The following is a 17,771-nucleotide window of genomic DNA, read 5'->3' on the forward strand; positions in this document are numbered from 1 at the left end:
TGACGTGACACGAAGTCATGTGACATAATTTTCCCCGCTAAATTTAGCAGGGAGGGTGAATTGGTAATGAGGTCACGTGATGTCAATTTTTCCGCAAAGTTTAGCGGGGATTTTAACGGGAGAAGGAGAAGAGGAGGGAATGACCAGGAAAAGCAGCTGAGGAAGACGAGATGAGAGTACAAAGGAGGAGGAAGCGCATACCTTCCCCTCCGTACCCTCCTCCTCCTTAAAAGCTGCACTCTAATTTCGCATTACAAGGAATTGTAAACTTCTTTCATTTTATTGCCATGAATTTGAAATAAAAACGCCATAACTAACCAATTTTTTCGTCTGGGCGTCTGAGAAATGTTTCAATCTACCTAGTACGTCCGAATTATTCCTACTGTTTGCTCTGATAATCAAGCAAAGAGAGAAAATGCACTCGCCTTTTCCTATAGAAAAGCATTACCGGAAATCAATTTCTGCCTGGTTGCGGTCTGTTTTAATTTGCCACAGCCAACTATCTCCAGCTGAACCTCTAGCGTACATTACAATAACTCTATGAGCTACATCTAAGTCTACCCACTAATCCTTCCAATCAGAGCTCGATGTTCTGACGTCCCCTCTCGTCTCCTCCTTTCCCTCAATTTCTCGGTGCATAAGAGTAACACTGCTTTCGGGTAAGCGCTGTTCTGCCTCCAAATTTATTCAGAGTCTAAGTATCGAGTACAACAATAGAATGAGGCAATACAAAAATAAAATTTGCCGTCGTGTTTAAAACCACACATTCAACCTAATCGTTCACACTTATGATAGAATAAGCCATAGTAGAACATAAACTCTTGGCACTTTTGGCGGAAAGTAACAAATGATTCTGAGACAGTTAAAAGAATCGCCTACGGTTTCAGGAACTTCGATCGTGTCATATAAAAATAAGGTGCTTCGTGGACGGCAGATTATGACCGTGCACACTTATCAGCGCAGTACTGCCGATACCGGTTATAACGAAGTCAACGGGAATCAGAAATCACTTCGCTATATCCACTATTCCTTAATAACCGACTTCGGTTATAACGAAGTGCAAAAGGGAATGAGAAATCGTGATCGCTGCGCTGTAGCCGCTAGTTCGTTATAGCCGACTTCGGTTATAACGAAGTGCAAAAGGGAATGCGAAATCGTGATCGCTTCGCTGTAGCCACTATTTCGTTATAACCGACTTCGGTTATAACAAAGTAAAAGGGAATGTGAAATGTTGATCCCTTCGCTATATCCGCTATTTCGTTATAACCGACTTCGGTTATAACGAAGTGCAAAAGAGAATGGGAAGTCGTGATCGCTTCGCTGTAGCCGCTATTTCGTTATAAACGACTTCGGTTATAACGAAGTGGAAAAGGGAATGCGAAATCGTGATCGCTTCACTGTAGCCGCTATTTCTTTATAACCGACTTCAGTTATAACGAAGTGCAAAAGGGGATGGGCAATTTTGATCGCTTCGCTGTAGCCGCGATTTCGTAATAATTGACTTTGTTATAACCGGTCTCGACAGTATCTGCATAGTTTCAAACGTTTGGTACGACGTACGACAAGCTCAACTCACTTGAATCGTCCTTTTGTCAGGCTGGCCTGGCAAGCGAACTGAATAAAACTTTGGCGTTCGCGGGCTGATGCCAATTTTTGTTCGCCCTTCGATTTGCGTTAGGTTGGGACAATGGCGAGAGGTAAAGGGGGAGGGGACTTAAGGGGCGGAGCTGAGGCTACGCGTGTGCTCGTTCGACGCGCTGGCCACTGGTGTTTCGATAAACACTGAAAATATAATAGACCGGGATAAATTGCACCAGAACTATAAACACAAATTTAAGAACAAGGTTTTCAAATATTTTTTCCGCGGGCAGTCAAGATTGGAATTCACTTGAAAATGATATTGTAACAATTTCTTTCGTCGACCATTTTACCGTTACACTTAAAGACGAAATTCCTTAAACCGCTTTTTAAATGCTCGTGTTTACTTTTATGTATATTGCCATCAATTCCACTCCGGAAGTGTCTCGTAATGGAGAGCCGCAGTATCGATAAATAAACAAAATTATTTTATATCGCTTTAAGATTCACGATAACATCAATGCAGTGTTCACGTTGGGAGGTTGTCAACTTCAAGAAGAACGCTGTCACAGATTGCATAGCCTATAGCATAGCCTCCTATATACTGACAGAGCCTGGGAGATCGCCACGAGAAGCGGCCGCCGAAATGGAAAAGGTGGAGCGGCAGAAAACGGATGAGAGGAGAGCCACCTGACTGGCGCCCCGCTGCGGCGAGACACCGAAACACACTTCTCCCGAGCGAACAAGTGTGTTTCGGGTCCTCGCCGCTGCAAAAGCTGTGCACTGACGTCCCAGGTTCCCCGAGAAATGTCTCTTTGATGCTATGTGCTACCAGAGTCTCGCGCTCCAAATCTGCGACCGGACACTTTATGGCTCCGTCGTCGAACTGCCAGGCTTTGTGAGTATAGGAATATTTAAATATTCCCAAATGCAATCATATAACATTTACCAGAAAACGACGACCTCTTTCTCTTAGCTATTCAATTGATGGCGCCCCACTACAAAAGGTGGACAAAGTAAAATATTTAGGTGTTCAGTTTTCGGAAAACCTATTGTGGAGCGCGCATGTAGACTACGTGACAGTGAAAGCTATCTGCGCGCTAAATGTCTTGAGGAGGAATTTTCGCGATTGTGCTTCCAATTTTAAAAAAACGAACCCTTTTTCTTTCCAATGTGAGGCTTATATTAGAATACGCTTGTGTACTCTGGGACCCTAAAGAACGCTATCTAGAAGAGAAAATTGAACAAATCCAGAGCAAAGCTGCTAAGTTCGTTACAAAAATTACAAATTGAAACAAAGTGTTACTGCCCTAAAACATCACTTAGACTGGGAACCCCTGAACTCTAGAAGACGCCGCCTCCGCTTAAACTTTCGACGTAGGATTTATCATGATCAAACTGGACTGGATAAAACTAAATTAAGTGAACTGCCACACTTTGTGTCACGCAGATTAGATCATTCCAAAAAAATTAGAGAATTTTCAGCTGCGACAAATATATTCAAATTCTTATTTTTCCCTAATACCATTAAACAATGGAACGAATGGCCAGAGGAAACTATTTCAATTCCATCGTCTGATAATTTTTTTTTATAAACTGCCACGTGATAGCTGGGAATAAGGAAAGTGAATTTTCTCTTTGTGAATGTGTATTCAGAATGCTTAGTCTGTAATACTGTGTTTTGTCTTTCTTACCTTTACTTGTACGAAAAATTATATTGGTGGTTAAAGCTTAATACCATTGTGGATTTATTTGTTAAAGTGTTATAATTTTGCAACATAAGTGTTTTTTGCGAACTTGTTTTTTTTTCATGTGTTTCTGTATTTGACGACTGTAATTCTTGTGCACATGAAATCTCACACTTCCCCACCCCCCTTCAATAATGCCTCTTGGCAGTGCGGGGTAACATGTAATAAATAAATAAACAAATAGAGGAGGCTGTGGTAGCGGCGACGACGCTATTTCTTTCCGTATGCAAAACTTATTTCGTACGCTATTCTTAAAGTCGCTATTTGTCGAACTCCCCTCCCCATTTAAGTATCGCAAACTTTTTATATCAAACCGGCCTTTTCTCTTGCAGTGACTGGAATTCCCGTCTGGATGACCATCGTCCTCAACGGACTGGTGTGCACCTTCTACACAGCCATTGTAAGAATAACAGGGATGATTTTATATCACTCTATGATCGACCATACAACAAAAACAAAGCGTGACTCAAATGATGTTTGAATTTCTCTATTTTTGTTCAATTTCTTTCTCGATTCCTAACGTGGATCGACACGTTCGGACGTTAATTTATCAAAAAGTTATATATTCGAACAATAGTGTAAAATATTAATTATATATTTGAACAACAGTGTAAAAACATACATAATATAAACATTATGATTAATTTGCCATGGTATTTCTTCTCAGGGCGGAATCAAGGCTGTTGTATGGACCGATGTGATACAGATGATCCTTATCTACGTAGGCTATGTAATGGTAATCATATCGGTAAGTTCATATTTATTTACTTCGCAACTAAAATGTAATCTTTAAAGCTACACTGAAATCTCAACGAAAAAAACAAACAAACAAAAACATTTGAGGTTGTGGATGAGAGACCTGTTAGAAAAAATGCACTTTCCCTCCAACAGAAACAAATTTAAAAATTTTTGCTTCTAATAAACATTTTAAGTTAGGACCACATCAAAAATATAACTCTATATAGTGATTCCCCGGAATAAAAGTTAATTTCGGAACCGTTTGTTACGCTAGCTGGCAATGTATATGTTACGCTTCAACCATATTTTTAGCGCTAGAGTTTTCTTGTCTTTTTTTTTTTTTGTGACATGCGTGTTTTATCTTGGCAGTTAAAAATGTTTTGGGGGCTTCAGCATTCCACTAAGGATTTTCCCTAGGCTGTCCTTGTTCCAAGTATGAAAACCTTTGAGCACTGAATTTTGTTAGGTCATTCAATATTCTGTTTTAGAATTTCAGGACAATTTATTTCATGTTTGTGACATCAAGGAGCGTTGGTTCCCTTATTGTAATTTAACAAAAGAGATGCTTTTATACATGCATTCCTCTATTTGCAAGGTCGCGCATTGAGAACACAGAAAGTTGAGAGTAAACTCCCCTCGCAGGGAAAGAAGCTCCGGGGCAGCAAAGAAAACTGTTTTTTTGTTTTTATAGTTTTGTCACAGACCGAAAAAAAATAATAAAACGCTGAAATAATATCTCTAAATATAAATTATAGTGCAACAAATATATCTTTATTTCAGTATTTATTACATTTAAACCATAAAAAATTGCGTGCTGCAATCATGAAACCGCGTGATGGTATATTTGGCCGAGCACGCGGTATGTAATTGAGGCCTCCTTATATTTGAACTCAATAATTTTAAAGGTTTTTAATACTGTGTACATGGATTATTATTTTTGTGTTTGATCTTTTGAAAACGGTGAAATACTCCAAGTTTACTTCATATGCTGTAAAAATATAGTGCAGCGATTAAAAAACATTTAATGTTTGTCCTCGAGTAAGTGACACAAACATAAAGGCGTTATAACTATTGTTGTAATTATTATAACTTGTTTGTTGACTACTAGCTCAGCATTTCCCCTTCGTTGTGCACTTCTGTCCTCTAATCACCTTTTCTTAAGCTTCCTACATGCCACGTTCTTAGCAAAGAGAAAACAAAAGCTGATTTTCTAAGCAGCGAACAGAATGAAAACGAACTTAAAAAATAACTTATACAGCCACAAGTAAACAAACAGTTTTGTTTACACTTACTCCAAAGGGATTGCATCACCTTGGGGGCTTCGGCAACATGTGGAAGCTTGCTGAAGAAGGTGGACGAATCATCGTTTTCAAGTAAGGTGTTTACTTTTATTAACTTTCCTACGTCGTTTTCATCACGAACTTGAGCATTGGAGCTTGTAGCCGAGAACGTTTAGGGCAGCGGCGGTCGCCAAAGAAGGAATAACACAAAATAGATTTACATGATCACCAAGCACATTCCATCTCAATGTGGGAAGACGCGCAGTCTAAATTTGATTAAGTGAGTCAACGCAACTAGCCAAGTCAGGTGGCCGAAATCTTGGGTTGCTTCATTTAGTGGCGCGTAAAGTCAACACCCCCAAAATAATCAAAGCACGTGGACTAGCATACTGACGTCATCACGCTGAGGTGATGACGTCACAGAATATACACGAGCGCTGCGTCAAATGTTTGACGGGGCCTCGTGCTCATTGTACTCGCCTAAGGCAACGCGGTGTGGGAAACTGAATGCAATGATGGTACAACTAGTACATTTTCTTCATGTGCCCGGAGAGAACCCTTCACTTGCCGCAATTTCAATTTGCTAATGCCAGGTTTTTTTATATTCATTCCGATTATGCTAAATAGAAATATTTGTTTTTTTTACTACAAGATTAAAAAGATTGGAGCTGCACTCTTAAATGTTTACCTCTATAGTACGTGGACCTTCAATTACTGAGTTTGCGCGTTGGCTTCAACCTAGTGTGATGAAGTTACAAGAATGTTGAAGAGGCTGTTCATAGTCTTTATTTATTCTAACTGGTGTTATTATAGCTCCAAGCCATCTTTCATGTTCGATGAAGAATCAGTTTGATTCAATCTAGGCATGAAAGTAGTGCTGGTGTGAGCTGAGGTGAAACAGATATTCCTTTCTGGGTTGTCTTAAAAGCTGTCTGTAGCGATATTGAAAGAACATGGACGAAAGGTCTTTTTGTTAGTGTGCCAGAAAATGGTTCGGCTGAAATTCGCTCTCGTAGTTTAACCCTTTCCGTAGCTGCAACTACCACATCGAATGAAATATACGGTATTTGTGGCTCGGTAGTCATTTCAAAAGAAATATTATGGAGCGGTGTAACCGTTCAGCAGTTCGGGCGACGGAGCGACCAGTTTTTCCGCGCGTTGATTGCTATATAGACTAAGCGATATGAAGTTCAAGATAGCAGCGGCCGCCAGGTTGCCTGGGTACACGCGCAAGATCGACAGTGATGGGGGCAGATAATGCTGCTTCTTGGGTAAGAGCGAAATTGCGGAAAAGGATATCACGTCTTGTTGAGCTTCAGGAAGTGTATACAACAGACCTTCTGAGTGGCGCTTCCTCATAATCGTTTTCACAAGATTAAACTCGTGTCGAGCTGACACTAACCTTGATATCAGCGGCTATCTATGATGGTCGTAGACGAGTACCAACCGCTGACAGGGTTAGTTTTTATCTATCACGTGTTACACCTTGAATTCTTAAATCTCTAGGGGGGTCTCTTATTACCACGGAGAAATGTGTAGGGCGAATCAAAACGTGTCAATTCTCATTGGATTATATCTTTACTTCTTCTGTGATCAGGTTCAAAGTATGGTAATCTCGTGGATTATTGTTCCCAGCCTTCAATGGCTCTTTCAAAGTTAGATCTACTCCAATTTTTTTTTTGTATATTAAAGTTACACTAAAATATACATATATATTTTTTACTTTTTTATTGAAGTAACGTACATCTTAACCTCAGACGAAACTATTTGTGAAAGGTGTAAAGAAAGTAATGTGTCATCTGCAATAAACAAAATGACGGGACATAACACATCAATATTTCAGAAAAAAATTTCGATTACTAGTCGCATTGTGCTATTAATGTTTAAATGTAATTAAAATCTGGCGCCATAAAAAAAGCCTGGTATTTTATTCCCAAAACGATGTTTGACAGGGCTATACAATGACGTTATCAAGTTATATGTCTCTGAACATTAACAACTATCTGTGGAATATCTGGCATTACAATTAACTATTGGGCTAGTTGGGTAAGCACCTTAAATATGTTTAGCGCTCTTCCTACCACCATCTTTGTTCTGTCCTTGTCCTTTGCGTTTTTGTGTGTAAGATATCTCGGTATTCCAGAAGATATTGTGCATGTAGTCATTTTTTCGTAGACTTAAAATTAGTGACACCGTTTGAGTCACTAAATATTTAACTTTTCTTAGTCGGTATTCTTTATTTGCCCCACTTATTGATAGAAAGATTATAATCACTAGTTTGATCACTACTATATTTATATGCGGAGAACCGTCATTGCTGTGTGATACGTAGGCTAAACGATATATTACAAATGTATTATTTTCTTGATTCTGAGTGCTATATTCTCATCATAGATTTGAGCTTATAAAAACAAATTACGCAGTGTTTAATATTTGATATCTACAATCTTTACAACGGAGAAAGCAGATGCGTCGGACACTGCAGTAATTTTAGTAGACGGCAGAGAAGCCAATTGACTAAAGTGTACAATGACAGAGTGTCATAGTTTTGCTTCTCTAATTTTAGGTGTCTGTAATCACTATTAGCTCGCGAGTCTTAACATTTTAGTTTTAGCTTTTGATATTTAAGACATCGAAGATTGACGTTAAACCGAATGTTCATGTCATTTACTGAAGTGAAAAAATGTCATGCTACGAATATTCAAGCAATATCAATCATACGAAATTCATCTACTGTTATAAACACAAAATAATTCAATTTGCACAAGACATTTACAAAATATTTAGAACTCAGAAATCCAGCACAATAAAAATAAGGTGCACATAGACAGCCATTAAAGAAAACACGTTGCATTGTTATTTTTTTTATTATTACGTCCGACAGCTTATGTAATTAATATGAATGCGTACAATAATCCATGGTCCTGACTTCCTTCGTTTCGAACACGGAAGTCGATATTCGCAAAAATCTCTTTTTAACACGATAAAACTTGTCGCTGCTTGCCAGACAGTCGATTCTGCGACAGCGCGTCCGACTAGACACTCTCATGTGGGTCAGGAAACCCACAAAATCTTTAAGCGGACTTTTCCGGGAAGTTACGCGTTCTACATTGCTCGAACCGGACAACAATGGAAAGCTTCCTCGGCACTAGCTCTCAAGCGTTTTGCAAACAACACGTCAGTCTCCCGCAGATTAACGTAGTTCACTGATCCGCACCTCCCAGTCAAGGACGCTTTGTTGTTTGAGGTTCCTACATAGTATGTTTAGCGTCAAATTAGAACGACTTCAGATTTAGTTTTTAGCAATTTCATAAATTAAATGGAGAGGACAATACCAAGCCCGCGTAAATCTCTAGCGCAAGTAAAGTTGCGTTAGAGTTCTTTTAGGCCTTTGGTTACGCTGGCAGCCATGGGAACCACAAAAAAGGCCAAGTTGGTTATTTAGTAATATAATTAATAAAAACAGTTTGATTAGCTTTTTAGATTTTAATTCTTGGGGAATGAGGGAGTTGGAGAATTGATGTTCGACTCTATTATTGTCTAGACGTGAAGTAATTTTTTTATTTAAAAAGATGTCGTGGGATTTAAAGGGCGGAAACGTCATTTACGTATATGACATCAAACCGAAACTAAGCCCGCGAAGATCTTCCATGACCGTCGATCTCTGTTTTGTGCTTACCTCGCCCCGCTGACGTCGTCTGCGGCGAGGACGCGTGTACCATAAAATTAATTTTCATAAAATAAAAGCACTTGGCGCAATATTTACGTTACGAAACTCATACCAGTGACTCGAACCAGTCTTCTATTTCGGGGTGGACAATTCGAAGTAGAAACATATTTTAGAGTCACTCGATCCTATCTCACATCGCAAATATCGCGTCAATGTTGTTAATATTTTCGGGGAATGGGTTGTTTTGCGCGGGCATGTCTTGCTCTGACACTTGAAAATGTTTATTGGGGGGTGGATTTCAGTGCCCATTTAAGGTGAAATCAACTCTAGGTTGTCTGTAATTTGACGGTGGCCAATTGTTATTTATAGGCGCCTTGCTGCTGACGAACCCAGGTGCGCTATAAACAGAATTGTGCCTATTTTAATCACTCTACTCGAGATACTGTATTTAATGTACTTTTGGCAGTATTTTGCTATCTTCGAAATACATTTTCTTCAGGGTATTTGCTACTTTATCTTAATTACATATCTCAGTGTCTTGTATTCAGTACCTCAAACACATATATCAAGCTTCAAAAATATTTATTGCCAAAAGAATCTACGGCACTAGCGATCGTCAGACTCTAGGGCAAAGCTGAACCGATTGCAGACTTGGAGGCAAGCGACCGAATACAGGAGAGAAAGCAAGGCCCAAACAAAATGTAGCCTCTGAATGCCAACAAAAGACCAAATGAATAGCCCCAAATACGCCCGGAATCATGGGCTCTCTTCTCCCCCTTTTTTTTTTCAAGTTGTTTTAAATGACACATTACGCTTGGAGTAGAGCCACTAAATGAGCTGCGCTTAGAGTATCGGCCCTCCGTTTCCTGATCTGGTAGTGGGCGCCGCCATCTTGGTGCTTAGTGCAGAACAAACTCCAGTGTTGACCACCACAATTTAAAAAAATGCGACTTCCCCAGGTTTAGAGGCGGTGTTAGGAAGCTCAGGGGATATCGCTTTGCTCGGTCGCGACCTTTTTTTTTTAACACTTATAAAAAACAAAAAAACGTTTCCTACGATTTCAGATGAAGCTTCAGGTGACTGGCCACCACGATTTTAAGCACCGATATGGCTGAAGTGACATTACTCCACTGTTATTAGATTAGCTCAGTTACGGAACTGCTCATAGACGCTGCATGCACGAACAGTACCCCCCCCCCCCCCCCCCCCTCACTCACCATGATTCGCCAAGCGTCGCTCGACGCACCGCCGGACGGCTGCTTTGGTACCTGTAGCGTATTCTATATTCTATGGGAATCGGGCACGGTGAAATCGGGTCGGGATCGCTACGTACGTTTCGAAGCACGGCGTCTAGATGGCGCTTCATCTCTGCTCTTTGGAACGCACAGTTATGAAACGAAAATCTAGATGGCACTTCGAACGACACTTGGCGGATTGGAGTGAGCGAGGGGGGGGTACCCCCTTCCGCTTGAGTTCCACAACTGAGGTAATCTAGTAACGTTGCATTACTCTAAAGCGTAACTTATACAGTGGCTCTAGCTTGGGTGACGTCACCAGCAAGGTGCTGGTGACATCATCCGGATTTTACCCCTTTTGTCTGATGCTAGAGTGGTTCCTTGAGGGGCGGAATATTGTGACGCCAACTTTCGTTAAGGTCTTAATGTACCATTTTCAAAAATTGTCGGTTCAGGGGGTTCTGTACGAGAGCGAGCACGTTTTCAAGTGAGCGCGAACACTCCCTCGGTCAAGAAAGCTCAATCTTGTTTGCTTTATAGTGGAGCAGTGACCTAGATTGGGCCACCCTAAAGCCCCTTGTATGCTTATTGTGGCTCTACTTTGGCTCCCAAACTCGTTCAAAAGCTTTTCTTTATCTCCTTCCGAATGCTCACATTGTTTCATTCTCGGAATCCTCTCACCCAGTTTTCCGCCAGGTGAAGCAAGGTATTTAAAGTGGTTTCGTGGACAGTCTCTTGTGTTACATGTGTTTCCCTCTGGACTTTCCTATTATTTTGAGAGTTTGAAGGTACAGGCGCTCCCCTTCGCCCTTGGCTGCTAGCCTTTTTCTATTTTGATTTTGGGCACAACTTCACCCCAATAAAACTTTAGTTTGCTACAGTTTTCGTCGCCTCGTAAATTGCCATTCGTGACAGTATAAGGTTCAAGAAGCGCGGTGGTATTCCACAACGGGAATTGCTCAGTTCGTCTTTTAGACCAGTGTCGGTCGGTGTTCCTGTGATGCTTACTAGTTTTAGTTCATTTTCGTTTCACCGTATACTTTCACTTGGGATAAGAAACTGTTCAGCTCTGTCTAATGTTAATTTTAATAATCTGGTTTCGAAGGCCTCAAGCTACCCTCACAGAAAAGATGTTGAGTAAAAACCGTTCCTCGCATTTTTTAGAAAACAACTGCATGTGAAATGCGAGACGAATGTCTGGCAGCGACTGTTATCATCGAGGGCGGACAACCACCGCGCAGGATTCGTTGTTCCGAAGGTTACGTTATCAGTAAACTCCGCAGGGTCCAAAGGATTGCGAAGCCAAATTGGCCAGGGCAATTACTTGTACGCAGTAAAGGCGATAACGAATGGCGCTCTCTTTGGCTCCTAAATCTTAGCGCCCATGGCTCGAACTGCGACGTTCCGGAGATGCATTTTCGCGTAATACGAGCACTTCACAATTGTTTTAAATCAAAGTCGCTACGTCTTGGCTCTGGACAGCGTTTCGTCGTCATACTGTCGCGTGATTCTCCTCCGATAACAGGTATTCTACTTGCACTCAATTTAAAACAAATTGCACTAATAGAACAAAAATTCAGGCGTTGAAAAAGATAACATCATCGTTCACCTGCAAAACGTCCAAATAAATCGCGAACGTCCAAATAAATTACCATTCCTTTTGTTCCTAAGCTGCCAACATATATCTATAAAAGTGATTTAGTACAGAAATAAAAAAAAACATCATGCTAATCTTTGTTTAAATGCTTAATCGCACATGGGTATATACCATAAATACGTTAAATGAGATAGAAAACAAGACAGAAAGCATAATCGTTCATGTAACTTGCTCATAAAAAACAGATGTGTTAAAAATGAAGCCCAGCAGGTTGGTTAGAAATTGGACGAGAACAGGTAAAATGGTACCAAAATTTGAGTTAAAAGCGTCCATATTCGCTGCATCGAGAGAATTATACTTATGCGGGTTATGAGACTAGTTGAGATTATTTATATAAAAAAGAAGGTAGGAGATAGTCGCGAAAATTGTTTTGGATTATGAACACAAGCAGCTGACGTGAGATCAGGGGAATTATTTAATCTATTAACGCATTTTTATAAAAACTATTCATTTCGTTTACGTGATCTGGAACTGACAGTGCAGTAACCGCATTGTTCCAAGTGTCTCATGTATATTTATATTAATCCGTGCGATCAGTATGACAACGTTTGTAAAACAGGTTGTGTGCTGAGCAAGATCGTGATAAATATTTCAGTAGTACCAACAATATTACATGAGAAATAGCGCCGAAAAATATTCTTGTTCCAAGAGTAAATGATTGAGCATTTTCCTTATTAAGCTCGCTACTGGTTTTCCTGCATCAAGTCGCAATTTTCATTGATCACTCACTTCAAATATTCTAAGATGTCCCACGTAAAACATCGTTCAAATGCCCTTTTTTGATCTGAGCAGTCCAGGGTTTGGACCCAAATGATTTCCTTTCGGTGTTTATACCTGTTTAGGAAAAAATGTTTTGGGTGGCGTTCAGCCACGAAGTAAGAATAGCGGTTCCTACGCAGTTCGAACCGGCTCGTATTCACATGTTAATAGATGCATTGAAGGAAGTAAGGAAACTATGCTATGTTCTTAATAAACTGTAATATATTAAACCGGCGAGGCTGACAACGGTTCAGTGATTAAGTGAAACAAAAACAAACATTGACAGCGACCTTTATCTGTAAAGTCACATAATGCATGCAATGCAGTAGATCACAATTCTTAGTTTTCAAGGGGGTTCCTTGTTCGTACCGCCACTTCTTCCGCCGTAATTTTTCTTTTGCTCTATTGGTCGTTTTAGAGGCCGATCTCTGCTTGTTGTGTTATGTTTTAGCGGCCGCAGTTTGTAAGTGCACTTCGGCGATCGCGCACTAAGCTTATTGACACCCTGCTCGCTCAAGCGCGTCGTGGTGCCACTGTGGTATTCATTGGCAGTCATAATTTAGTCCGTTCTTGAGCAGGCGCGACCTTACGATTAGCTCCCACAACACTTCTGCAACTTGCATTAAAAAATCACCAAGATCGTACTTCTTCTCAGAAGATAAGTACGGGCTCGTTCTGAGCCCGCGTTCATCGTGGCAAACTCGGTTTTTCGCTGGCAACTTTAACTCGGTTTTCTTTCAAGAACCTGTTCGGCATCCCATTAATACGCATTCATAAAGATGAATTGTGGAGTATTTGTATCGCGTCCATCTGACTAACACGCTCGCTTTTTCCCCGAAGATGTAAATAAACGCGAGGAAAACACGAAAAACCTTTGACCAATCGTCATAAAAGGATCTTCCAGCCGCCAAGCACGTGTCGCTCGTGTGGGCAGCGCGTGCAATTGCGAGCTTGCTAAGTATATTCCCCCCCACTGACACCGGTCGTGACGTCTTTTTCTGACCTTTTATATATATATATATATATATATATATATATATATATATATATATATATATATATATATATATATATATATATATTTTTTTTTTTTTTTTTTTATTAGCAAGAGTGCGCGTGCATAGCTTTGATAGGCGGAGATTTCGAAAAATTCCTTTTATGATGTAACGCTTCAGGAAGGATGGGCTTCAGCAGTGTTTTGAGAAAGGTTTTCTGCAGCCTCTGTGTACTAAATTAAAAATATATATATAATATCGATGTTTGTAATCGGGGAGGACAAATAAACAAGGTTTCAGTGTTTTTACTCAAGTACAGAACCCCTATTGCGACTAGGCCACTCGCACGTTTTGCGGTGCCGTAGTACGACGCACGATGGCTATGCAGCTGATCACAAGGGTCGCTATCATGCTCAAGCCGGTAGTATTGGTTTCGCCGTAGACCCCGAACACAGAGGTCCCACAAGGCATAAAAAAAAACAAAAAAAAGCGGTCACCTTTTAATTTCGGGACACTTAACTAAAAACCGTCGTGACTCGAATACGCAAAAAATGTACCGTAGTAGCCCTTTAAAGTGATTTAAAACAGATTAAACCTTCGTTTGGTGGAGTCGATCACTTTCATTTTTATCAAATTCCCCGATATATACAGCGGTGAAACTAAATTGGTGTATAGGTCTAGTGACGTTAGGTCACATGAAATCTAACTTCCCGCTATATTTAGCGGATAAAGTTAATTTCTGCATAGGACACGCGAAAAACAAATTCTCCGCTAAATTTAGCGGGAAAACTGAGTTCGGTCATAGGTCAGAAGATTTCAGAACAGATGACATCACTTTTTTCATAGCGGTGAGACTCAATTAGTGTATTTTTTCAATAGGCCTTATGTGGAGGCCACGAAGTTCCTTCCTCTCGCCCTCCCTAAAGGACGAACAACGCGGGAATTGTTTTAATTCGTAGAATACTTGAACTTGAGCCCAATGCCCGCGTACAGCACAAAAAATATACCTTGTCATAAATTACTCGGAATAAAATATAACACCTTCTGTGGCATCGGAGAAAAATGCTGGCGTGGAAGATACATTGTATAGCGCTGTAACTTTGAAGGAAAACAAAACGATGCAACGGTCTCTTCATAAATAAACACAAGCGTATGGTTTTTTTTAATGTTTTAGTTTTGTATTTCAGAACAAGTTTGGAGCGACATAAAAACTTCAATCATTGAAATAAATCAATGCATTTTATATCATTGGAAAGAACGTTTTCGTAAGATTATATGGCATAAATTTTTGTGTTGTAGCTGTTCACGTTTTGTAGAAAATATCTAAGAAATATAATGACAAGACGTCAAAGGAGTCATGTTGGCGCATTTTGTCACAAAATATATGACCTCCACAATGCTGTATATATCTTGCTCAATAGTTCTCATCAGGGATGGGCAAAATACATGCAGATATGTATCGAAATACAAATACAAAATACTTCGTCAAAAATGTATTTAATTACAAATCTAACTAAATTTCCATAAAAAGCATTTAAGTACAAGATACAAATTCAACCTAATGTATTTGGTCTCCCTCAAATACTTTTCCAAATACATTCCTCAAAATTTGCGTCAGCGACCACCTGCAACGGGTTTCTGGGTATATCATTTTTATTTTGCATCGCACACTCGGGAGTTAGTGTGCAAGGCTCTAGTAACGTAAGAGAAATATAATCACAACAAATGTAACCAGCTTGGACGTAATAGGTGAAAAAAGTACAGAGCTTCAAGCAGCTTTCTTTGTCGATTACATTTTGGTATCAGGGGCGGATCCAGACCTCCATTTTAGGGGGGGGCGGTTCCTCGATGTAAAACGGTGGAGAGGGAATGTTTATATTTTTTGTAGAGTTATCGTTTTTACTAAACTCTGACAACATAATATAGATCTTGAGAGCTTTTGTATCGGTTTACCTGTCGGGAATGAACTCTTTGAATTAAAACCTTTCGGGTGACCACGCTAGAGGCAAGTATCTCGAAAATTGTGGTGGCACTACCCTTTCTGAAACTTAGGTTTCAGACCGACACTACGTGAGCAGTCGATTTAGGGAAGCTTAAAGACATTGCCTTGGCAGACATTCTGGTTGGAGCTAGTGCTTAACTGCTGCGGCAACGGGAAGAGCGGCTTAAATCAATGGAGCGAGTACGTTGCAAACAAGCGACAAAAAAGGCCCGGCGGCTTCGACACTGCTCGCGGCGTCAAAACACTGTTGACGCAGCGAGCGAAACGAAAGCTGTCAGGCAAGTTCGTCGGTTGTTCGCCGTATATTTGGAATGTCTAGAGCGCAGCACATGCGGCATTGCCAACCCAAACTCGTGTTTTCACGTGTTCTGGATGCAACTCGAGGAGAACGAAAGCGAATAATTGTTGAATATTTATGAAAGCATGTTGCAGTTATGCAACTATAACTTTTAAACTTAGATAAGACCTTAAACCAGCATTGGATCCTCCCAAGTTATATTCAATTGCAATTCGTCTGGATATTTTCTGTGTGAAAAGAACACTTGTTTCTGGGTAGCTAGCTCATTCGTCAGGGTCGAGAGGACAGGTGCAGAGATATGATGGGGCAGAGCGGTTGCTCGGTCGGCGAATCTCAACTGGGCTAAAGGCCGATCACGAGTGCAGCATGGATGTTTGGGAGTCGGTGTTCACTCGAACGGGCACAGGCACTGTCTATTTAATTTATGTATAGTCGGATCTTTGAAAAGGCTCGTTTTCCCCAAGTCCCTTAGGTAAGGAATTCGAAGCCGCAGTGAGAAACCAGCAAGCCCCGCCTCTGTTCCATTAGACACACACATATTCGCTCCTGCAAAGCCGCGCGAAAGCTCTGCCGTCAATCCACAGAAGCCGCGTTTAACTCGAAAAGTAAAGACGGCGCCAAGGGGAGACAAGGGGTAGCGGGCGCCTTTCCTAAAATATGTCCCGCCACCCTAAGTTGAAACGGCATTGTATACAAATAAATGCCTACGGCGTCGGCTTGAGGACCCCGTGTAAGCTGGGGTGCCTTCATGAGTGCACATGAAGGCTCCCTAGCGCAAGCAGCCTCCAGCCTTTAGAGTGCTCGTACCGTTTATCTTTCTTTTTATTAGCTTCCCGCCACGAGAAGTCGTACCGCAGGCAGTATGAAGCCCATTAGAGAAAACATCTCCCCCTTCTGGCGCTCGTCGGCTTCTTTCTGTATTCCGCGCTGCGGCGCTGATCTGATCCTCAGTGAGGGATGGAGGCGAGGACGAAAGCGGGCTTATGTTTAAGCCAAGGTCGTGGGGAAGTCCGGAGCGTCTTCAGGAGAAGCTCAGACCCAGACTACACTGTACCCAGAGCATTTGCTTCCTCTCTCAGTTGAGAAGAAAAGCAATTGGTCACCTGGTTGTACAAGCTGCATCCTGCGTCGATTGCTTACGTTTTTTCTTCGAGCTGACAAAGAACCCCGGGGGGGGGGGGGGGGGGGGGGTGCCTGGCGAGGCGTTTGAGGGGGCGATCGCCCCCACCGCCCCCCCCTTGGATCCGCCACTGTTTGGTATAGACCAACAAAGAGCCGAGACGACCAAGACGCGCAGCACTAGCTCGAGAATTTTTTATTGTTGCAACTCGCACTAGTTACGAAAATCTGGACGACCCGCGCATTCAGAATGTTCCAGGCAATAATATGGATGGAAATCAGGCTGGAAAGCATCACAAATTGTCACAGGCACATATTTAGCCAGTCTGCATGTGAACGTCGATTTCGTCACTATTCTTGCCCTGGACTAGCACCGTAATCACAAAGTCACTAAACGCGTGTGCTTGATTGAGAGACACTGCATTCGGTGCAGAACGTAGTTTTGAGGGATGTATTTTCGCCCACAAAATTGTATTTAATTGCAAGTGTATTTGAAATACCCACGTTTTAGTATTTAAATACACACGTCAAATACATTACCCAATTTGTAATTAAATACAAATGCAAAATACATAACGTATTTGAAATACGTATTTCAAATACTTGTATTTGAAATACTGCCCATCCCTGGTTCCCATGATCTATTATAACCCGTATGGAAATCTTATATCTTGGCCATATCTGGCCATATC

The 17,771-nt window shown here is 41.0% G+C and overlaps 1 protein-coding gene across 1 annotated transcript in view; it reads left to right on the forward strand.

The window, feature by feature from the left end:
- LOC8039065 (sodium-coupled monocarboxylate transporter 2) overlaps positions 1-17,771 on the forward strand; it is a 73,123-nt gene that overhangs the window by 13,362 nt on the left and 41,990 nt on the right. The window contains exons 5-7 of the mRNA XM_029967974.3: positions 3,659-3,726; positions 3,994-4,074; positions 5,364-5,437. Of these exons, the coding sequence (XP_029823834.2) occupies positions 3,659-3,726; positions 3,994-4,074; positions 5,364-5,437 (223 nt within the window). The remainder of the gene's footprint in view (positions 1-3,658; positions 3,727-3,993; positions 4,075-5,363; positions 5,438-17,771) is intronic.

This window comes from Ixodes scapularis, unplaced genomic scaffold (genome assembly GCF_016920785.2).
Source record: "Ixodes scapularis isolate PalLabHiFi unplaced genomic scaffold, ASM1692078v2 PGA_scaffold2__306_contigs__length_199485367, whole genome shotgun sequence".
NCBI classification, from domain to species: domain Eukaryota; kingdom Metazoa; phylum Arthropoda; class Arachnida; order Ixodida; family Ixodidae; genus Ixodes; species Ixodes scapularis.